Source organism: Alexandromys fortis, unplaced genomic scaffold, assembly GCF_014885135.2.
Source record: "Alexandromys fortis isolate MF-2015 unplaced genomic scaffold, M_Fortis_MF-2015_v1.1 scaffold_89, whole genome shotgun sequence".
NCBI classification, from domain to species: domain Eukaryota; kingdom Metazoa; phylum Chordata; class Mammalia; order Rodentia; family Cricetidae; genus Alexandromys; species Alexandromys fortis.
The window spans coordinates 1,866,438-1,890,723 of NW_026067973.1; the positions used below are offsets into that span (position 1 = coordinate 1,866,438).

The 24,286-nt window shown below is 41.1% G+C and overlaps 1 protein-coding gene across 5 annotated transcripts in view; it reads left to right on the top strand.

The window, feature by feature from the left end:
• Sik3 (SIK family kinase 3) overlaps positions 1-24,286 on the top strand; it is a 215,166-nt gene that overhangs the window by 119,811 nt on the left and 71,069 nt on the right. For 4 of the 5 annotated variants that reach the window (XM_050156356.1, XM_050156354.1, XM_050156353.1 and 1 more), the window contains exon 4: positions 20,006-20,167. In XM_050156356.1, the coding sequence (XP_050012313.1) occupies positions 20,006-20,167 (162 nt within the window). Of the gene's footprint in view, positions 1-14,355; positions 14,376-20,005; positions 20,168-24,286 lie in introns of those variants that run through there. The other variant, XM_050156357.1, reaches the window with a different exon arrangement.

The following is a 24,286-nucleotide window of genomic DNA, read 5'->3' on the forward strand; positions in this document are numbered from 1 at the left end:
CATCTTCAGCCTACTGGCCCATAGTATCCAGCAGACTTTTCCATGAAGCAGGAAATTTCAAAGAAAGTTCTGCCTATATTGGTAGTTTGTCAGTCACTTCTGTGTCCTGCAGAATGACTAGCAGACTCTTTCATGAAACAGGAACTCCGAACGACTGTTTCACCTTCTTTAGGCAGCTTTATTATTCACTTTTATATGGGTTCTGCAAGTCCATTCAAGCAGTTCAGGCGAGAATAATTTCTTGCCCAAATGGCTAACCAACTCTATAAGGAGCCTCTTCGATCCCCATTTTCCTTTTAAGTAATTGGTGCTGCCAGAAGATGTGTCTCATGTTATGAAAAGTCTAAGTTCTTAAAACATTTTAAATGCCATATTCTGAAGGCCTCTGAAAGATTTGAAGAATACTTATCTAACAGAAATATATATATCTAGAAAACCTAACTAACTTGACTAGAAGCTTGACTGTTATAGATGACTCTCTATTAACCTATATTTCTTAATTATACATTGTATTTTTAAATGAGCTGTATAAACACCTTAATCAAGACCAGAAACATACATATAACAAAATTGATTTTAGTTTTGTATTAGTAGACCAAGGTCCATACCAATGCTAATCTTTATAGCATATCCCCTTTAAAATGCAAACAAACATTTATAAACAATATTTGGGAATTTGGGTGTAGTTCTCTCCAAACTGCTTCCTGTTTTGTGTTGGGTGAAGTAATTTTTGCAGGTGTTCATGGTGATCTTTCAGGGGCTCTTCAAACCACATTAATCTGGAAGGAATCCATAGATTCTCATCTTCTGTGGAAACAAAAGAAGAGCCTCTTTTCCAAAGCAACATATCCTTAGACCCATATTTTTAAATCAGACACCTTTAAGATATATATGGTGGTTTAGCTTAGCAGCTTGCACAATGAAATGTCTCTCTGTACTTAGCTCCTTCACAGTCAAAAAAAATTCAAAGAAAACACAATAATATACATATCCAGACTCTCTGTGTACTTTCCATCTTTATATGGCATATTTTTCTTTATTTATTTAATCTATGACTATCTGTACTCTGTCTCTATTATTTATTGTCTTTGAATTTATGACTCCTGAGGAAGGAACAATAGCTGCTAAAAGACATTTGATTACAAATGTTGCTAGATTAATAGAACATATATATTTTGAAAATGCTATGACTTCAAAATTTAAGTCAAAAGATATGTTACTTTGGAGAAGAGATTTTGCTTTAGTTTCTACAAGAAATGAGATGCTTGGATTCATTTTAGGTTAAGAAAAATCAGGTTTGATCAAGGAAGACCCCCTGAAGAGTCTCTGATAGGAGCAGATGTTCCAAATGATCCAACATTTCAGAGGACCCCTGTTGGAGTTTTGTCTGAGTCCTACATCCAGAACAGTTTCAAGACTGCTGGCTGAGATGATCAAGTCTCATAGTCAGGACATGACCATAATTCTCAGTTTTCTTTAGGTCCCCATAAGATGATCAGCACCCCTAATCAGCAGGAAGTACCCTAGAAAACTATGTTCACATACCTGAAAAATGGATTATAGATGTTTTTCATTGTTTAGAGTGTTGGTTACAAGTTGTTATGGATAATGGTATGGAAAAAAGCTAAACAAAATTAGATTCAGAATTCTTGTTTAGAAGAAAAGGGGGGAGGGAGTACTGTGGGACAATGGTCTTGTACCCTGTAAAGATTTGTTACTTGTATTTTAATAAAATGCTGATTGGCCAGGAGCCAGGCAGGAAGTACATGTGGGGTGACCAGGCAGGAAGTATAGGGGCGACCAGAGTAGGAGAATTTTGGGAAAAGGAAAAACTCAGTCTGCAGTTGTAACCCAGACACAGAGGAAGCAAGAGGAGAATGCCTCGCTGATAAAAGGTACCAAGCCACATGGCTAACACAGACAAGGATTATGGACTTTAAGATGTAAGAAAGAGTTAATAAGAAGCCTGAGCTAATAGACCTACCAGTTTATAATTAATATAGGCGTCTGTGTGTTTCTTTGGGACTGAATGGCTGCGGGACTGGGCAGGACAGATACCTCATTCAATAGCCCACATGTTTAAGAACTTCACAGATTCCAAGTGTAGGCTAAATACAAAGGCCCACAAATAGAAACATCACAGGGAGAACTAACTGGTGTAGTCAAACACAGGGAGTAAACACGGAAGGAAAATGACACCTCCTTAAAGGAAAGCCCTATATGGAAAACAACTGACTGTCTAGCAGAAATGCTAGCACTTACAGTGCATGGGGTAATGTTCAAATAAAAGTCTATCTACCAAATCCCACCATCCTACAAAATCACTTTTCAAAAAAGAAGGAAAGATACTTTTCCAAGTAGCAAAAACCCAGAGAAACTGTGCTAACAGGTTCACTCTCCAAAGACAGGAACCAATGAAGGACATTCATTAGGCTGAAAGCAAGTTTTTGTAAGTCTACCCACAAAATTAAGATAGGAAATACAAACGAACCTAACAGCAGAGGCAATTTTGTGGTTATACAAGAAGTGATACATATGTTTTTTTCTCTTAATGTATTTAAAAAGCTGGTGTATGAAATGCCATGTCGATGATACAGCTACGTGTCAACACAGCTACAACATGCATATACAAGTGTAAGCACAAGGGAGATGTGAGGAGAAAAACCTCATTTGCTTAAGGGGTCACTGCAAATGGCTAAGTCATACATCCAGAGATACACTGACTTATACTGCCTTATTTGGTTTACAAATCTTAACTAAATAGTGCTAGAGATGGGGATAGTAACAGTGCTGTAAAGGAGCCATGGACATGAGGGCTAAGCCTCCATTCCTTGGCAGCTCGTGTACATGCATGTAGTAAGGCTAGTGTTTGAGAAGTAGAACTGTGAAGGAAAGTGAGAAGGCAGTGTGAGCAGGAAGCAGAGCCACTAGGTGCGTATGCTATGTGCACCCCGTGTTTCTTATTGTCTCCCTCCAAGGAACCGACTTTTGCTGCAGTCCTTCATTTTAAGAAGGTTTGAATATTTGGACAGATAGCTTCACCTTCTAGAACTCAAACAAGCGTTTTGTTAGCCAAGCATGGGCTGGTATTTCAGTGTTGAGGAGACTGAAGCAGGAAGGTTCAGTTCCTGGTCAGCCTGGGCTAAAATAGAGCCTGTCTCAAAAAGCAAGCAAGCAAACAAACAAAAATGTAAACAAGCAGGGGTTGGGAGTGTGCTGCCTGTTACTGTAAAAGATCAGACCTGAGTTCTAAATCTAGTGTTTGTCTCCCAGTAATGTACACAGATATGTATGTGCAGAGGCTCCGTACTTGTAGTGTCCCATTAGAACTGGGGCTTCAGAACTAAAACAGGTTGGTTTTCTGATATTTGCTATGTCCTAAGTCCAAAAGCCTTTGTCTCTGACCAGAAGGTGAGGGGTCCCATACCTTCTATCAGCACCTATGCAGTTAAAATGGTCAGCTTTTATGTAAGGTAAAATCTCAGACCCTCTGAATATAAGAAGCAAGTAAGCATTTGCTCTTTTTATTATTGTTATTATTATTATTATTTACTTAAGCAGAACACTTGACTAGAGGTCAGGGTTGAAGCTACAGTACCGAGGAAGATATGTCTGACAGTAACTTAATGAAAACTGTAATGTGTACGGAAGGTTTTATGGGGATAGGTAGGCCATAACTGAAATATGAGCATAGTTGTAAGGAAATGGCTGTGATGGGAGAAGTGGACGATACATATGGTTCTGGCTAGGTTTTTTAGGTAGGAGAGTATGAACTCAGGTACTCATGCCATCTGCTGGCTTTGGATGGGTCATATGCAAAGAATTAAGCATATGGTGTGTTTCAAGCTGGAGAAAGTAAAATTAGCTGCTGTGACAAATGAGGAAGATAGTCATCAAATAGTTAAAAGAGTCAGTTATGGGGGCTGGAGAGATGGCTCAGAGGTTAAGGGCACTGGCTGTTCTTCCAGAGGTCCTGAGTTCAGTTCTTAGCAACATGGTGGTTTACAACTGCCTAGAATGAGATCTGGTGCCCTCTTCTGGTGTGTAGGCATACACGCAAGCAGAACACAGTATACATAATAGATAAATGAATCTTTAAAAAATAAAAGAGTTGATTGAAGATCCTATATGTTGAAAGCCATGACTTAATCTTCATCTGTAGAAAACTGAGTAATTGGCACTTAATTACCTGTGTAAATGGGATAAGACAGATGCATAGGGACTTTATGACATGCTCATATACAATTATTGAGGCTATACAGTAATGGGTTTGGTCTTACACTTCAGCAGCAAAGTTATACAGTGTGATCAGGATAAATGATCATGCAGTAGAATACAAAAAGCTGGAGGTCAAGATGAAGTTGAAAACTAAGTGTGTCAGGCATAAGAAGGTCAGGTAAAGTCTAAGAATAGGCCCCTATGTGGTAATCACTAGTCACGTGTTGCTGTGGGTCTTTGGAAGAAGCTAGTTCAACTGTGGAACTGAACTTTGAATTTCGGGTACTTTGCACTGGCATTTGAACTGTAACTGAGCACTGTATGAGCAGTTTTGGCTGCCACAGAGAAAGCACGTTCTCTAAGATCACCTCTCTCTGGCACCAAATGCAAATTCAGATATTTCTCCAAACCCACTAAGATTTGATAAATTCTCACAGAACTCACAGATGTGCCTTCTTCCAGGGAAAGGATACAGTTAAAATCAGCCCAGGGAAGATGTACGGGGCCAGAAATACTAGCTGTGAAGTGTTCATTGTCCTTCTCTAGATATGCTTTGTCCTGTGACAGTGTGCACAGAATATTGCTCTAGCAGGGCTTAGCCTTTGTGCCCTCGTTTTTATTTTATGTATGCCTGATCGATTGATTGATTGCCCACAAAGTTGACCTCTCCGTTCAGGCCAGTTGACAGTGATGACCCAGAGTCCTACACTTTACTGTCCCTAAATTATATCATCAGACCTTCTGGCACTACCCAGGACTCCTAGGCAAATAAAGACATAGCTCTCCAACACAGCTCCCAGCAGTTTCTCAGGCAAGGCTACATTCTGACTGCACACAGTGTACAATATTTTCATATTTAAATACACCCTACTTTGAAGAACTAAAAGTATTTCCCTTTGGCCCTAGTCAGTTTAGCTTTTGAGTTGTAGTATGCCATGTTTAAAGTCTCTCTGGACTCGGACTTAGCATGCTTGAGAGACAGAAAAGGACAAATTCCATTGCTGTTTCTTTATTGTTTATGTGGTGAGATTTTTTTGATATATTGTGTGAATAACTTATTAAGACCAAGTTCAGTGTGAGTGACCATGTTTGATTTCTACTGTAATTACTAGGAACTCCTAAGTTATGTGTATGCACTCCACAGTGCTGAGTAGGAGCCGTGATAAGGGTGTACCGCACACTGGGTATGCCAACCCAGGAGCTGTGCAATCAGAAACTTTTGAATGCCAATGCGAGTTCTGTTCTGCTATTTATTATTTGTTTGTTTGTTAATTTATTGCTAGCACTTCAGATTTTGGGTTTTTATATGAGAGATCATAGCTGATAAAATCTACACAAGTATTCCAAAATAAAAATAAAACCCCTGAAATTAGAAGTACAGGGCCTGAGCATTTCAGATAAAGGTTATTCTATCTGCTTTGGGGTTTAGTGTCAGAGGTAGACTAGCAAGCAAAGACAACTCTACACTGTGGCCATGGGGGTGGGCTATTTGCAGAGCTCAAAGGGAGCTCCCCAGATATTGGGATAGAAGGAAGTGACCCAGTCAGTCTCACAAGCTGTGTGGACACTGAGCTTGGCTGGAGGACTGGAGACTGCATGGCACTTGGCATCTCTGCTGGTGCAGTCTTCTTGCCCAGGTCATTCTACAGCTTGCTCACTGAGTTGATTCCTACTAGGGTTTAGAACACATAACCCTGTCTCTAGGATCTTCTCCTCTTCCTTAGAATCTCAACTCCTTCTACATTTGGCTGTCTGGTGTGCTACTCTGTGAGACTTTCATATTACCCCATTTCTTTCTGAAACTCTCCTTTCCCACTTCTCTCTCTCATTTGTTTCAGAATTGCTCCTGCTTTACTTCCTTAGAGTAAAGGAACTGTATCCAAACTTCATTTGTTTCCATGGCCTAATCTTCTGTATCTCAGTTTTGCTTTAATTTTCTTCTTGATTCTTATAACCAATTGACATTCATCCATATACTCAGTCATACATTTACTCCTTAAGATACAGCCTTTTTTAATGCTCTCTGTGTGTATATGTGCATGTGTATGTGTATATGTGGCAACTTTATGGAATCTTTTTTCCCCTTCCACCTTTATGTAGGTTCCTGGGATTGAACTCAGGTCATCAGGTTCCACAACCTACTGAGCTATCTAACTGACCTCCATTTGCTTACATCAGAACTTAACAAAATGTACCCCCCCCCCTTTTTTTGAGACAGGGTTTCTCTGTATAACAGTCCTGACTGTCCTGAAACTCATTCTGTAGACCAGGTTGGCCTTGAATTCACAGAGATCCAACTGCTTCTGTCTCCCTAGTGCTAAGATTAAAGGTATGAGCCATCACTGGCCGGCCCAAAACATATCCTGACAGTAAGGATGTAGTCTTTTTATTTGTGGTTCTAGAGATTCAACATAGGGCCTTACACATGCTGGTGAGTGATAGGCTTCTGAGCCATATTCCAAGCCAAGATTTTGTAATTTTTGATCCTTGTCAAATTTCAGAATAGTTCCCACAGACACTGCATGCCCAACAACTCCTTATTGAATGAAAGAAGATGTGAATGAAAATAGATTGACAGTTATTACCATCCTGTTTGCTTTGTTTAAGGCAGTGTCTAAGAGATAGCAGATATTCCCAGTCAAGCAAAGAATTGTCATATTTTTCTATTCATTTAGTTAGCTGAGTGTTGGACTTAGAGGCTAAACGGGTTTTGTATTTTCTAGTTGAGTATACAGAAAAAGGAAACCATATTAGAAGTTTGACTTAGAAGCAATGGAATGGGTTATTGAGTGCATGTTGCTTGTTCATTTAGCTGACTTACTGAAATAAATCTTGATTCTTAGCATGGCATTGTAAAAGGGCGGCCACGACAGTCCACTTCTGTCTAATCTTCCAAACCGTACTGAAAAGCTATTTTTGTAGATCATTAAACTCATATCTAAACTTCCCCAGTATGGTTTCTTGAGACACATTTCCTTAAACTTCCTATTTGCGGTCATGTGCTATTAAACCAAGTCAAGCTCGCTGGGCGCCAGGAGAACTCATAGGCATTTTAAGGCAAATTACTAACTCAAGAGTAGTCTGCTGAAATGTAAATGATTTATTGGGAACACTCTCCCTGTCTTAAGATAACACTTCCCAAATGGTACCAACATGCATGAAACCCAGGATTTCCACAATCCAATTTATTTATGCAATGGAGCATTCACAGACAGCCAGTAGGGCAGGCAGTGGAAAGGCTCAAATCAATAACCATTGTATTCTGTATAATAAAGTCAGTGTTCCCTTGAGGACTTCTATTATCTCGTAGATTTCCAGGAATATTGGCATAGGCATCTTAGCACATACTATGTGCCAGCTTGCTGTCACTTTTTTAAAAAATGTGTTATTCTAGCTACATTATTTATAAACAAAAATATTTTTCCATGAAATTATTGATTCTTTTTGATTCTAAAGACTAGCTCTTTGCTAAGTTTTTATAATGTATGCAAGTAACCACACCATTGAGTTTATCTCATCACTCTGAATCGATCATTCTCAATTACTCTATATTTTTATTTTCTTAATAACATACCTAGCTAGTTCATAATTGTAATCTGTCCAAGATGCTTGGGGAACCCAGTGTGCTTTGACAATATGTCACGTAGAAGTCATCACAGTTTCCCGATCAAGATGTTCTTTGTATCAAGTGTGCATGGGCACACACAGAGGCCAGAGGTGCATGTTGACTTTTCCTTCCTCTCTACCCTCTCTTTTGAAATAAGGTCTCTCACTAGACCTGGAACTCACCAATTCAGCAGGACTAGGTGGCTAGTGAGCTCCAAGGTTCTCTGTTTCCACCTTCCCAGGGGTAGGAGTACTGGCATGTACCAAAACCAACATTTTACATGGGTACTGAGGATTTGAACTTGGGTGTCATGCTTGCACATCAAGCATTTTACTGACTGAGCCATCTTTTCAACCCCTATGTGTGCATTTTGAGAAGGTCTCACTGCGTTGCTTAGGCTGCACTTGAACTCACCATCTTCCTGAGAGCTGGGAGTACAGGTGTGTGCCACCATGCCCAAGCCAAATATTTTTTGCTGTATTTAGTATATGTAAGTTCCAAAGGAATTTTTGTTTTGTATGTGTACATACATAACACATGTATGTATGTATATGTGCATATATATACATATATTTGTGTTCACACATATACTTTTCCTGAGGGGTTTCTAAACTATTTTTTAACTCTTTTAGAAAAATGTAGTTTTTCTTGGCCAAGTAATAGGGACACAAAAAGATATTTAATCATAACCTTTAGAAATATTTGACTTTTTGTTGTTGTAGTTTTTAGGACAGGGTTTCTCTATAGCTTTGGAGTCTGTCCTGGAATTAACTCTTGTAGACAAAGCTGACTTTGAACTCATAGAGATCTGCCTGCCTCTGCCACCTGAGTGCTGGTATTAAAGACATGTGCCACCACTGCCCAGCTAGAATATTTGATTTCTAAAAAGGGATTTTAATTTTGTATTTGAAATTAATACATCACATCTCAGTATATCTTCCAACTTTGATGTCCTTGAAGGTATTTCAGTTAGCATTTCATTTTTTAAAAAGTGTATAAAATACTTAGTACACAGAATTATTCTGGCCATTTTCAGTACTGTTAATTATGAAGTGTTGCGCTGTCATCTGTAACCTTTGCCTTCTGTAGAATGGAAACTCTCTAGCTATTAATCAGTGGCTTCCTTTTTGCCTCCCCACCTCCCAAGTGTCACTCTTCCTTTTGTTTTGAGTTTAACTACTCTAGGGACATTAAGTAAAAGGATCACACAGTATTTGTCCTTTCTGGTCCAGCTTATCTAGCTTAGCGTGATGTCCATGTGTCAGAATCACCAACGATACATTTTGTCTGTCCGTGAAATGCTGGACCCTTGAGTTTCCACAGTTTGGTCCGGTGTGATGCTGTTACTAGTGAACACAGATACACAAGTGAAAATACCTTTTTCTGTAAGCATTTTCAACTACATATGAGGGAGAAGAATCCGTGATAAACTGATAGCCTCATCACCCAGTTTTGACAGTTATCAGCATTTACTGATTGTGTTTCCTTTTTCTCAACTCTTCTACTTTTTCAATTTTAAATACTTTAAACCAAATTCAAGTAGTATGTTATTTTACTCATATATACTTAGTGGTTTTCTTATATGTAAGGATTTTTAAATAACTTAATCATAATGACTATCTTAAGGGTACTGATACTGTTTGCTTTTTGTTTCTGTTTTTGAGACAGGCTCACCCTATAGCCTTGAACACTGAAATCTTTTTCCTCAGGCTCCCCAAGTGCAGGCATGTTCTTTCATACTCGGCTCCTAATAACTTCTCAAGATATTTTGCAGTTTTAGACTAGATTTATTATATATCTTCCCCTCCACCATGTGAATATGGGCCTGGGGCTCCAGTCACTAGGTCTGACAGCAAGCTCCTCCCTTTGCTGACCATCTCGCTGGTTCTGTGACTTCACTGGGTGCTGGGCAGGAAGGGCATTCCCTGCACTGATTCTGGACTGTTACCTGTGGTGGTGTACTTTGTTCTGTCAGGCCATTAAATTGCAGGCCCGGCATCTTTAACCTGTTGCAGCTCTGTTAAGGCTTTGCTAGGGTGGTTCCTTTTTTGTTTTGTCCTTACTCTTGCAGGGAGCCCTTACTCCAAGGGTATAGTTTTCTGGACAATTCCCCAAAGCTGCTCCTTTTAACTTGAACTCCAGGATCTTCTGTGGACTGTGGAACCGCTAACGGTCTTGGCTTTCTCAGGCTTCTGGCAGCTGCTCTCTGCCAACTCCACCTCCTGGTCTCACTTTGTGTATGTATAGTTGGGGACTTGGCCAAGGACCTGATTTAAAAAAAAAAAAATTGTTCGTTTTTGAGACAGGATCTCCTTCTGTAGCTCAGGGAAGCCTCAGATCGCTGTCTTTCCACCTCTGAGCCCAGTGCTGCTACTGCAGGTATGATTCAGGACACCCGATTCTTTGCCAGTTTCTATATCCTTTTCCAATTTTCTTTCCCTGTGCTCTTTTGTATTAGTACTTTCCTTGTTTCTGTAACAAAATCCCCCCGAGAAGCAGCAACTCAAGAAAGGTCTATTTTGATTTACATTTCATCGTGGCGAGGAGTGGGTGGCAGGCACGACCACTTAATCTAGAAAGCCCTTTACACACATGCTCAGAGATTTGTCTCCCAGTAATCCCAGAGTCTGTCAATTTGATAATTGATGTCCATGTCATCTTGATAGCCAAACAGCACTTATAAGCCATAACTGTCTATGCCTTCACCATATAGATTCATGGCCATCCATAGTGCCACATATTCAGCCCAACTTCTGAAGTCTTCATAGTCTTTGTCACAGTTCCTACACTGTTGGAAAGTTCAAAGTCCTAGTGTCATATAAGAATCAAGGCAGCCTCTTGACCGTGCACCCTTATAAAATCATAAGCAAGGTACATACTTCCAATACATAGTAGCACAGATCAACTGGATTAAAGCAAGACCAAAACCCAGCAGGAAAAACACAAAATCTTAGAGCTCTATGACCTGTGTCAGGGGCTTGTGATGGGATTACCTGAGCTCCAAAGGGCATGAGTAACCCCAGACCTTCAGCTCTTCTACACGTACCACACATAGCCTCTCCCCTTTGCTGACTCTTCTAGCCTTCCCAGTGGACTTGAATGTGTCTGTGCTTTAGCCCACTGAGGTTTCATTCTTTCTCTCCCTCACCTATCTCCTCTCTTTCTCTCTCCTCTCTACCACTAAACTGCATCCCTATCCAGTGTCATTCTTCTCTTGTTGTACAAATTATTCCACTTAGGAACCTTATCCACTTTCAAACTGTGAATCCCCCAGTCCTGTGTCTTTCATGCCTGAAAAATAAGTGCTATGTAGATGATGCTGCCAATGTCTCCTGCCATCTCAAAACGGAGCCTACCCCCTTTGGACCACAGTTGTATTAACTTCAGTGTGCTAATAACCCTGGAGAAACACTCCCCAGAGGTCCCTTTCAAGGAGCAGGAGTCCCTTCAGTGATATACTCAGCTGAGTCTCTTTTCTTTCGTTTTCAGAGCCTAAGGTCTTGCTCTTGTGACATCTCTCTTAGTCTCAGTGCAGACTACCATCTCTTTAACAATCCTAAAACCTTGCCTTGTCTGTAAGGTTAAACTTACCACTCCTTTCTTCTCAAAGTGCCCATTTTCTTACCTTTCTGCTTTGCTTTTTGATATTTCTCTCTTAGTAGACCTGGATAAGAGCTGTAGAAGTAGCCATATCACAGCCTGAATACTGTCCTAAATTGAAATTTCCTCTGCCAAGTGAATTAGTTCATTGCTCTTATAACCAGCCTCCCTTAGGTTCTTGACACACAGAGGATATAGCCAAATTCCCCTCCAGGATACTACACAAAAAAATGGCCTTTAGCTCAGTTTCTAATCGAGTCCTTATTCTGGTCTGAAGCTCAGGAGCCAGATATTGTCTTGATAATTTGGTCTTCCAAACTGCCATCATAACTACCCATGAAGCCCGTTTTCACCACGCTAGGACTTGATACATAACTATCTTGCTTGTGTTTTATCTAAACTATAAACCCCTGTCTGCTTTCCACACAGCTTTTGTTTGTTTATTTGTTTGTTTTCCTCTGTAGTCTGTTGCTTAAGAAGCCAGGCTGACTTATAAAATGTCCCAATCCTGGATTTGGTTGATCCTGTCTATTTTGTCATACAACATAATCTCCTAGCTCTCTGTTCTTGTAAAGTACCACTTAGAGTTACAGTTTGGTAAAATATCGGTTTCATTCCCTTATCTAAGGAGAGGCAGGGATTCTCCACACCTCTTCCATCACTTCACTTTAGATGTTGGATAAGGACTGGTTTTCCTTTTCAGTGATCTCAGAATAACCTGCAGGTTTAGGTATGTTCCTGTAATCCCTTTCTTACAGGATTTAAGTATGTTCCTGTAATCCCTTTCTTACAGGATTTAAGTATGTTCCTGTAATTCCTTTCTTACAGAATTTAAGTATGTTCCTGTAATCCCTTTCTTACAAGCTTTAAGTATGTTCCTACATTCTCTTTATAACAGGGTTTTCTCTTGATCTTGTCCAGTTGTTCAAGTTGTGCCTCTTACATGGTCACCTAGAGACGCGGTTTCACGCAAAGAAAGTAGAGGTTGATTCTAGGTCCTAACACTCCTGAGGTGAGGTTGAAATAGGGCAGTCAGGAGTTTGTGGCTAGACTGGGTCACATCGCAAGCTTGATTTCAAGTTCATGGGCTACAGTAGTAAGATCCTGTCTCAAAATAAAATTCCCCTCCAAAAGTTGCAAACTGGCACTGCTTCTTTCATGCTTACTACATTTGTTAAAGAACTTTCTTTTAAAACATATTCAGAAACTGAAGCAAATTTGATATATATTTTCATATATCATATATCAAATTTCAAACAAGTTGTCACCCTAGCAATCTCCAGTGGGGTGCACTGTGGCTGATTTTATTTCTTTTCTAATAAAACTGTGAATTTTTGGACTTGATTGTGCCTGTGTGCTTTAGTCCACGAGGTTTCATTCTTTCTGTCCCTCACCAATCTCCCTTTCTCTCCTCTCTACCACTAAACTCCATCCCTATTCTGCTTCATTCTTCTCTTGCTGTACAAATTATTCCACTTAGGAACCTTATCAGCTTGACTTCTCAATATCTTCTTTGCTTTCAAATAAGATCTCAGACTTGTCTTGAACACTACTTTTCTTGGATTTAGAATCAAGCATTTCCTGTCTAAAGCAGCGTATACTTGGAGAAATATAATTTATTTAACATTGATTTCCCCATCCTTCCTACACAAACAGAAGCAGCACACTACATGATTTTTTTTTTAAATAAGAAAAGATGTCATTCCAATTAACTGACCTTTGCTGATACAATAGGGCAACATGAGAGACACCTGTTTCTTCTGCAGGAGAGCCTGACTCAGATTGTTGAAAGGCCTTTGGAACATGAAGTGTCCTATCACAAGCCCCTTGGCCTTGCACTCTGGAGATACATTTTAAGGAGCCCTGTAAAAATCAGTCATTCTTAGCTGGGTGGTGGTGGTGATACACGCCTTTAATACTAGCACTTGAGAGGCAGAGACAGGTGGATCTCTGAGTTTGAGGGCAGCCTAGTATACAAAGTCCAGGACAGCTAGGACTGTTGTACAGAGAAACCTTGCCTCGGTCATTCTTTATCCATCGATGTAAATGGGCTTGATATCAAAAGATTAGCATTTAAAAAGAACATAAAATACCCTCTTGTTTACAAACCCTGCTTAGTGGCAAATGAGTCAAAAGTGAATTTTTAAAACATTAATGTAGTCAGGCCTCTGGGTTGGTGGGTTCTGCATACACAGATTGAGAGTACTGAAAAGTTGCATTTGTGTTGGTTAATATTTGTCTTGTCATTGTTCTCTAAGAAATATATATATATATGAAATTCTTCACATGTGCCAGATACTGTATCAAGTGTAAGAAACAGTAATGAACATAGAATACACAGATATGTAGTTAGAAGATAATATAGTAAGAAAAACATTAGGCGGGGGTGGGGGAATAGTGGACAGTTGGGTCTTGTGCTGCTCTCGATGCGGGAGGGGTCAGAGTTCAATTCTCAGCACTCACATTGTTTCTTACAGCTCCAGTTCAGGGGATCTAATGCCCTCTTCTGGCTTGTGTGGGCAGCAGGCATGCACATGGGACATAGATAAGCATGCCAATAAAATACCCAAACATGTAAGATAAAGTAAAAAAGGCAGTCAAGTGAATACTGTGGAAATTCACATTACTGGGAGAAAGAAAGGAAAGAGCAGAGGTGCTGAGGCAAGAGTACTGCTTCTGTGCTTGACCATGACAGCGTAGTGCAGGGGAGATTGTGGGGTAGTAGAAGATTTCTGTATTTTTGGAGCCAGGAGGAAAGACAGGCTTATTTACACTTGTGTGCATCTCTGTAGACATTCTCACTGAGAAGTCATCCTCAGAACGAATTTGCCGCAAGTAGTCCTGCGTCTTGATTACAGCGGAACACTGCATATCTGCATATGTGACAACACAGAACTGTGCTCACCATGCCCGTGCCGGAGTCTGGGCTCTGCTACTGTTCGAAAATGATGTAAGGTTTAGTCACTCGGGGAGACAGTTGAAGGTACAGGAGACCTGTTCGTACCAATGCCTTGCGACTTTTCAGAGATGCAGGGAGCCTGGGGCAGAATTGCGGATAATAATTAGGAGTAATATCAGAAGATCTCAATAATCTGGGAACTGGATGGTAACTGTTTAGCCCAAATTATGACTCTAGAGGGCTGGAGGCAGGAGTGAAGAATAGTTGGATTCTGGGTTCTTTTGGGGGTAGAGTTAGGAGACTGTGTTGATGGGTTGGAAGAAGAAACACAAGAGACAGAAGTTCTTGATCTAGACCACTAGCAAGGGAGAGACTGTCAGCACCTGTAGCATGCCACAAAGCCTGCTGAGTGTGAGATGGCATTTCTGCCAGGAAACAGAGCAACAAACCCGCTTCCTCTACCCCGAAGCACCCTGACCTTCAAGTTAGAGGACAATAGGATAGCAGAGTGAGCTCTCTCTCATTAACCTGCTTGCGGGCAGCTTGAGTTATTTTGGCCTGCCCTGGCTCCTTTGGAAAGAAGGATTTGTTTGATAAACAGGAAGTCGTTTCCATGGGTGTAGGAAGAAGAAATGATAGAACCAAGTGGCAAAGTAAAGAGCTGCTGATTGTGGTTAGCCTGGAATGGGCAGACATGTTTTCAGGTAGCCATATGAGACCAGCTGAGGATACCTGCCCTCTGGCTGGGCTCAGGCTCACCTTTCATCCCGCGGAATGCAGTTTCTGCCCAATGCTTGACCTACAGTGGTTTCCATCAGCTCCAAATGGTAGACAAATGGACAGTCTGCATGGCATGGAAAAGAGACTTATTTTAAGAAATGTTAGCTCCCTGCCACTGTCCCGTTAGTGGCATGCCTCTAAGACTCCACTGAAGCTGGTCTAGGCAAGCAAAGACCCGCCTGTGTGTGTTTTTGTTCTTTGAAAGGTTAGGTATCCCACCTCCTCATGTCCCAGTAGACTGGGACAAAACTAGAGTGGATTCTGAGGCAGGTCAGTGTGCTAGTGCTGGAGTGGGTTTTGAGCCACAGAACTCATTCATTATTCTGTCACCCCTCAGCGGTGTGTGAGCCTCAGAGTGTCCCTAGCTTTTGCCACCTTCACGGGGAAGAGCAGATGACATGTAAGGAAGTCCAGTGCCAGATGAATGAGGGTGATTGGCAGGTGTGGAAGAGAACTTGGATTCCACACGGAGACTCACCCCACTTTGGGTTTTAGCTGGCTGAAGCCGCATTGCAGAAGAAGAGAACTTTAAATCAGCCCCACATTTCAATAAGTAATAAGTGAGTGGTGGAAAGGCCGCCTGGCTGACTTTACATAGCAGGTGTCTCCTTGATGACTGCCTAGGCGGGAGGCAGGGCAGGACTATAGACTATCAGAAGCTAGGGTCCTGGGGACAGTTGAGACCACTGGTTCTATAGAACTGGTATTGGCAGCAAAGATGTAGGAGACCTAGCTCACCGAAGGCCTGGAGGAAGTACAATGGCTCTTCTGAGTCCCGTTTAGCTAGAATCCTAACAAAGATCAGATTGTGTTTTCCTTTGACTGTTGAGTGGATTCAGAACCCGCTGTGTGAAAGTACCCAGTGTTGATTCAGACGCGGTGACTATACATAAGTACAGGCTGGGCTGCTGCTCTGGATTTCTCCACTAGAGGTTAAATAGCCCATCTGGACTGGAGTTTTTGCTTCCTGCCTACTGCGCATATAGGGATATAAAGCAGCCGTTTGTCAGCAGGCCACTGAAAGGCAGGTTTCTGCAGGGACTGAGACTGCAGCCTGTTGGTTTCCTGGCACACCCGCCTGACCTTAGACTGCGAGCAAAGCTAACGGGTGGGGGAATCCAGTGGATGAAAATAAAAGCTGAGGCAAAGGTGAGCGTGAGCCTGAGCCCCCAAGACAGCGCTGAAGGTGAAGAGCATAGAGCAGCAGCAAGGGGCAGCGTGGGTGTCGAGTGCTGGACTGGGAGGAACGCACGCCTATTGCGCCTACCGAAAGCTGCTTGCAGAAGTGATATTCAGTGACACCCGCAGCTGCAGGAATAGCGTGGGGATGCTGGTAGTTGCAGTTCTGTGTGGTGTGTGTACCCCAGTCTGCCCAGTGTGCTACCACTAATGCTTTCTACCCAGGACCCTCAACAGCGGTGTTGCTGTGTAGAGTACTCAGTCGTATGCAGTGCCACAGACGCTGCAGAGCCTGGAGCTGCATTAACAAAATGCTTCAGTATTCACTGCATGGTGCTGAGCGAACCAGGGAAACACATAATAATGTATTTTAAAATGTCTGAAAAGTCAAGTTTTGTCATATGTGATAACTCTTAAAGTCCAAGCTTATCCTCAAATGCAGGAGCTCTTCCCTGGTCCTGGCCTGTGAAAGTTGACTCCATTTAGCAGGCTGGGAGCTGAGGTTTTGGCAGGGTAAATGTTTTGTTCAGGGATAACCAGTGTGTCGTTGTGAAGATGAAGCAGAGCTAGGCTGTATTCTACCAGCTGGTCTTGACAGAAATTCTGAGAACTTTCCAATCATTTTAGAAAAATAAAGTACTTAGACATTCAGAAAAAGTTTTTTTTAATGAAAGAAAATCACTTATTTTGGAAATCACAAAATTAATCATTCTGTCATGTTAAAGAAGCTTTGATGTGTTTTGGTAATTAATGTTTACTGCCAGACGAGTGTCTCTTGGGCATTTTAATTAGTGGGTAGCTTGGCCAGATGAGCTTCTCTGATGGTAACCCTTCAGAGGAGTTTATTCTTATGTTTCTCAAGAAGAGCAGTCTCCTCAGAGCTCTTTAATTAGACCAAGTTTAGCAACTAAACATATTATTAGAATAATTAGGCCTCTCTTAGGGAACGGAGAGGGGGGCAGGGATCAGGTACTGTTAGAGAGTGATCACTTAAAATCTAGTGTCCTGCCTCTCATGGGGGTCCGGTTCCAGAGCAGCTTGTGTTATGTTGCTGTCCTCAAGTCTGGGACTTTGTGTTGTTTGTTGAGTTCCCCTGTGGTTCTCACTAGAAGCCTAAACACACCTGAATATAGCTCATCCATCCATCCCATCTCCATCCTGGGGACTTCTTGTCCTCCCCTCACCCCTACACCATTAAATTGTAAGTAACTATGGTGGGTTTTTTGTTTGTTTGATTTTTGTTTGTTTGTTTGCTTTTAGTTTTTAGAGCCAGGGTTTCTCTGTTTAACAGTCCTGGATGTCCTGGAACTCACTTTGTAGACTATGCTGGCATCAAATTCACAGAGATCATCCTGCCTCTGCTTCCAGAGTGATGGGATTAAAGGCGTGCCCAGCAACTGTGGTTGATTTTTAGGGGAAAGCTTTCAGGATCTTGTAAGTGAGGCATTATACCAGGTCTTTCCAGGTTGATTGTCTGTTTTTAGTGATGTCAGAGTCTTCCTTGGCAGCCTAGGTTGGCCTCCAAAAAGATGCCCCACCTCAGCCTCCCAAGAACTAGAATGATAGGCTTGTTTGCCACTCTCGGCTTGAGGGATCTTTCTTAGTAATTTGTGTATTTACGCTAATGTGTGTGCGCGTGAGTGTGTACATGAATGTGCACGTGCATCATGTTTACATTCTAGAATATGTCCCTTGCTGTCAAAACCCAATTTGTATTCTTTCAGAAATTGTCATGTAGATGGGTTGTAGGTTGCTTCGCACTTCTCCCTGGCCCTTGGTTGTCTTCTCTGTGCTCTTGGTCTTTGTAGTGACCATCGCTAGTAGTACATTACCCTAGATTCCATTTTCATATAAGTTTAAAAAAATAAATATTGCTAGTCATGAGGGTGAGATGTCACCAAAATAATTGGGTGATTTCAGTGAACTATTAATGAGTGGTCATATGTATACTTATATTGCTTAACTTTGTACTTTTTTATTATCTCAGTATACATAAAGCTAACATTCTTTTCAGCTGGATCATTGGGTTAAAGGACTTTTCACAGAAGGTCATTAGAAGCTCAGAATATGCTGTTGCATTTCTTCACGATTTATTTAATTTTAATTTATGTGAGTGAGTATGTGTGTGTGTGTCTTTCTCTCTCTCTCTCTGTGAGTGTGTGTCTGTGTGAATGTATGCCGTGTAAGTGTGGGTACCCAGGTAGCCAGAAAAGGTGTAAATTCCCCCATTTCTAGAGTTCCCTCATAGCTGTGAATGGCCCAACGTGAGCACTGGGAATTGAACCTGGGTCAGTGGCAAGCAGTATACACTTTTGGGTTTAAAAGCCTGTGCCACCATGCCCAGCCAGGATACACTCTTAACTGCTGAGGCCAACTCTCTAGTCCCATGGTTGACGTTTAATCCGGGAATCTGTCATGATGTACAACTAGGTTAAGGTGTGTGCATTGGCGCAGTATCAGCCAGTGCCTTACTCTGTAGGAAAGTACTTCTAAAACTTGCTGCAATGATTATGGCGTAGTCAAATGGCTTTTCAGTCCTGAGGACAACCACAGTCTGTCACATGCCAGATTGTTTGTTTGTTGTTTGCTTTCCCCCTATATTCTAGTAGCTTGACTATTGATCATTTTTTTTTATAGAAACCTCTTGGTTTTCAGTAAATATTTTCTGTAAAAATTAGTATCATAGTTCTAAGAATAGCAGACTCAGATGTAAAGATGTATATACATTGTTAAGTGACCAAAGAATGTCAAATTATAGAACTTTAAGAAAGTAGATGTCTCCTGGTGGTGGTGGCACATGGCTTTAATTCCAGGGAGTCAGAGGCAGGTGAAGCTCTGTGTGTTCGAGGCCAGCCTGGTCTACAGAGTGAGTTCCAGGACAGCTAGGGCAGAGAGAGAAACCCTGTCTCAAAAAAACCAGAAAAAGAAAAAAGAAAAGAAAAGAAAAGAAAAGAAAAGAAAAGAAAAGAAAAGAAAAGAAAGAAAGAGTGAGTGAGTGAGTATGTCAGCCTGGGCAGAGCCCCGCACAAAGCCAGTCTCCTGCTTTGTGTGTACTCTGTTCTGAGATATCTATTGCTATGACTCTGCTTTTTGACACACTCTTCAAACACAGGAAATGCTTTTGATGCTTATCTTCATGTGTGTTTGCTTGTGTACATGTAATCTTTTGCAGTGGGGTTGTGAGAAGGAAGGTGTTAAGTGTTACGATTCTTGAATAATAGCACTAAGCCCTGAGAACCCTTCTTTCTTATGGTGGTGCCATGTGTACTCTTAAGCACCCTCATCACAATAGATTCAGGCTTAGAGTGGTTTGGGTTCTTATTGCTGGTGAGTTTTTATGGATGTGCACAGGAAAGTGCCTTGTTCTCCTTCAGCTCTGTTCAGGTTTTATTTATTGTTTCATTTTATATTTATTGGGTGTGGGTGTGGGCCTGTATATGTGTGTACCACATGCATACCAGGTACCCATGAAGGTCAGAAAGAAGCCATCAGGTTTCCTGGAATTGGAGTCATAGAGCTATAGCCACCATGGCTGTGCTGGGAACTGAACCTGAGCCTCTGCAAGAGCAGCCACAGCTCTTAACCACTGCGATCTCTCCAGCCCCTCTGTTCACTTTTAAACTGTTATCAGATGGGTGCTTCACTTGCCTTCTAAACCACCTGGGGACAGGGGTCCTTGACATCATCTTGGGTAGGTACTGACTCTCTCTTGTTCACCATAGACCACCTGGTGGCCCATGGAAGGATGGCAGAGAAGGAAGCTCGGCGGAAGTTCAAGCAGATTGTCACAGCTGTGTATTTTTGTCACTGTCGGAATATCGTTCATCGTGATTTAAAAGCTGAAAATTTGCTTCTGGATGCCAATCTGAATATCAAAATAGCAGGTGAGGTGTGTGCTGAATGTGTGTGGTGAAGACAGGATGGAGGAGCTCCTCAGTCAAAGTTCTTAAGGCAAGGGGCGAGAGCTTCTTGTTTAAAAGAAGCATGGTGAAAGTAGGGGCAATTTAGACTCTTAAAAAAAATTAGAACATGAGCCAGGTGGTTGTGGCACATGCCTTTAATCCCAGCACTTGGGAGACAGAGCAGGCAGACAGATCTCTGAGTTCAAAGCCAATGTATTCTACAGAGTTAGTTGTGAGACATCCAAAACTACACAGAGAAACCCCACCTTGAAAAACAAACAAACAACCTCCTCCCTGAAAAAATAAAATTAGAGTAGACTACTAAACTCCGGTTTGTGCATGCTGAGGACACCACTGAGCTACACTCCCACCCCAGCAGTGTTTGTTTGTAGTGTTATGTATGTCCTTATCTCCCAGAGGAAAACCAGAGTGTCTCATGCTTTAATAGCCTGGAAATTAGTAAACTTTCAAAGCACATTTAAAAAATAGAGTATTTGCAGGAACTCTCTAGTAAGAAAGGAAGAGGTAGTATTTCAAATTCTATTATTTTATTTTGTAAGTCTTTTGTAACTAATGAACAATATTTTTTTTTTGTAAATAGAAAGGAAAACTACTAAAATTATGTACTCAGCTTCTCTTGCAAAGGTTGATGTGTACCACCATGGATGTAGAGCGTGCTTACTCTACAGGCTGTATTCTGTAAGAGTTTCGTAAAATAGATTACAACGCCCCCAAAGCATAATATAATGTTAATTCAAAGCTCCTTTATCTCTTAAGATGTGAAAAGGTGGTTTAGGACCTATTGAGATTTTTCTAAGTATTTTCTCCTCCCACATATATAAATTCTTGCATCCAGATCTCACTTTAATCCACTAAGGGTGCTTCTTAGCAAGTTTTAAGCTCTGGTTTTCAGTCCAGCCTTTTATTTCATATTCACTAGTCTGCCCGTCTAACTTCTCTACGTTTCTCTCTCAGTGGCTCACACTTGTTGTGCTGACTGACCAGCGGTTTGCCTGACAAATGCAAGCGCATCTCCCACTGGTTTGAAGAATGGGAGTGCACAGCAGTCATAAGTAGAAAAATGGGCATTTTTGTCCTTTGACTGTTTGTAGGTATTACATTGTATGTCCCTTATCTCCCAGAAGAAAGCCAGAGTGTCTCATGCTGAAAACTGAAGTATTGTTAGAATTTAATCACCAGAAGAGCCAAGGACTCAAAAGCTGTTCTCAGATTTCCCGCAAAGAATTCAGATTTGTATCTTGTTCCAGGTCACAGTACCCGAGCAAGCTGTGGCACTTCTGTCCCTTAGGCATAGACATACCTGTTCTGTTCCAGTGTCACCTGTCTCTCTCTGTCCTTTTCTCGGACTGATAGTTGTGCTCTTGTTCAGAACTTCACATAGTTTGTCACTGTTGAGCCGGCCACGACATAGCAGGCAAGAATCAAAGGTTCTTTTTTAGTGTAAGACTAAGCCAGGCACACTCAATCATCCTGCCTCAGACTGTCAAGGACGTTGTTAGCACAAAATCATGCCTTTCTTTGTCTTTATGTCATTTGTGGCCATTCCGAACCCTCTTTTATAAGTACTTTATGTAGCTTCATTGAAATTAATTGTTGATAAAACCTATCAAAGCTCACAGAACTCAGATGAGTGATACATGGCAGACCAAGGCAGGAGGACCTTAAGTTTGAGGGCAGTCTGGGATGCATAGCAAGACTCGTCCTGCAAAGGTAAGGTGCAACAGGCTTACTGTCAGTGAAGCAATCAGCACAGACTCCATAGCTCCACGTACAATGGTTTTCTAAGTCAGTTCTGGAAGTCAGTAGTTCAAAACATGCCTTTCAAGGCTAACATCTAGGTTTGAGCTGAGCAGGCCTGGGTCCTGGAGGACCTAAAGGGAAAACTAGTTCTTGCCGTTTTACCTTGTAGAGATAACCTGCCCCGTCTTCATGGCACTCACCATCATGCTTCTGTTGCCGTGACTTTGGACCTCATTATTTTTTCATGCTGTAAGGAGTCCTGTCATTACATCAGGTCCTAGTAGATGATCCAAGACCACCTCTGAAGTTTGCAGCTATTAGTTATTTGGTCATTTGCACACAAAGCTCCTTTTACCCTGTAATACAGTGCATTCACAAGTGTGAAGTTTAGGAACCTAGATATGTTTGGAGGACATGATTTGGGCCTACAGTGTCATCCCCAGGGGCTTTGGATTATTACAATAGTTTAATACCCCTCTTTATTATATTTATAGTTTCATTCTGTATATTTGACCTAAGGTATGTTTGTTTGTTTTGTGTATTTTCTTATGCTTCCTTGGTTTGTGACTCTCAGATCCACTCTGATTATGTTACGGAAAATTCCTGTGTCATTTAGTTTTTCCATTGAGAAACTGAGACTAAAACCTGAGGTCATTGTAACTGAAACTGGAAATTACTGAAATATTAGGGCAAGGTGATTTTAATTTTTTTTAAAAAAAAAGTAAAACAAATTTGAGGAGTTGCAGTGAAAGTCTGTTGTTGAACACTACTGGGGTATTGGCAGCCAGCCTTTACAATCTCTCTCTGTGTTTTAAAAGATATACTTTGGCACAATTTTAAAGTTCATTTTAAGTGTTTACAGTTTTAGGGTGTAAGCGTGACTCGCTCTGTTACAGCAACAGAAAGATTTTTTTTAAATATTTATTTATTATGTATACAATATTCTGTCTGTATGCCTGAAGGCCAGAAGAGGGCTCCAGACCTCTTTACAGATGGTTGTGAGCCACCATGTGGTTGCTGGGAATTGAACTCAGGACCTTTGGAAGAGCAGGCAATGCTCTTAACCACTGAGCCATCTCTCCAGCCCCAGTGTTTACAGTTTTAGTATTTGTTTTCAGAGCAAAAAAAAGACTAAGTTGGGACTCCAGCTCCCAGTCTGCTACAGTGTTTAATGTTTTTCTTTAAGTGATTGATGTTGCATTCTTTCTTCTGCATGCCCCTTATTATGTGGTTTCTCAGTCACTGCATGAGCTTTTTTTTTTTTTTTGCACATATATTAGAATTCTCGTTTGTACCTGCCACATCTTCCTTGAACTTAATAGATGACTATGAGAACAGCCTTTAGTAGAAGCCAAGTAGAGCATGGCTAAATGCAGAGTGGGTTAGATGCTTTTGATAGAATGTGATTGGTAAGAAATGAAATCAAGTATAATCTTAAGAGATTAGAGCTACAGTCTTTTCAGTGGTCATTTTTGATACCGTATTGGAAGTTCTAGGAGGAAGCCACTGTAGATGAAAGACTCATACAAGAGAGAAAATGAGTTGTCTGTTTTGGGGTGTGTGTGTAAAGAGTCTTTGTATATAGCTCAGGCTGGCCTCTCACTCAAGAGCCTCAGATTTCAGTCTCCTAGAAAGCTTATATCATAGGTATGTGCCACCATCTCTACCTGGAAAAAATGCATTTGGTTCATTTTGTTAAGATGTTTTATTAGTCCTGGGAAGGGGTACATCTATAATCTTAACCACTAGGAAGGCAAAGGTAGGAGGATTTTGAGTTTGAGGCTAGCCTGGGCAACTTATTAAGACCCTATCTCTAAAAATAAAAAAAGGGTGGGAATTGTTGAGCTACAGAATGCTGATGTAGCATGAATTAGGTTCTGGGTTCAATCCTTGGTACCAACAAAGAAGGATCCCTGATCTTTAGCAGCTCATCTTTAAACCATTTATATTAAGGAGCAACTTAATTTGAAACTAATAAAATTCTAATTAAGAAATGTAAGAAATTAACATTTTTTATGCCAATATCTAAGTGGTTTTGGTTTTAAAGCATTCTGGTGGGTCAGCTGTTCAAGGTACTTGATGACCTGAGTTCCATCCCCAGGACCCACATGGTGGAAGGAGGAAGCTGATCCTGGAAAGTTGTTCTCTGATCTCCACACACGTTACACATGTGTTGTCCACCCCAATAAAAAAGATAACTATAAAACAAAAAATTTTGAGGCAGATCTTGCTCTATGTAGATCAGACTGACCCTGAGCTCACAGAGATCTGCCTGCCTCAGCCTCTTGAGCAGTGCCATGCCTAACTACATATATACATATACATAGACACTATATATAT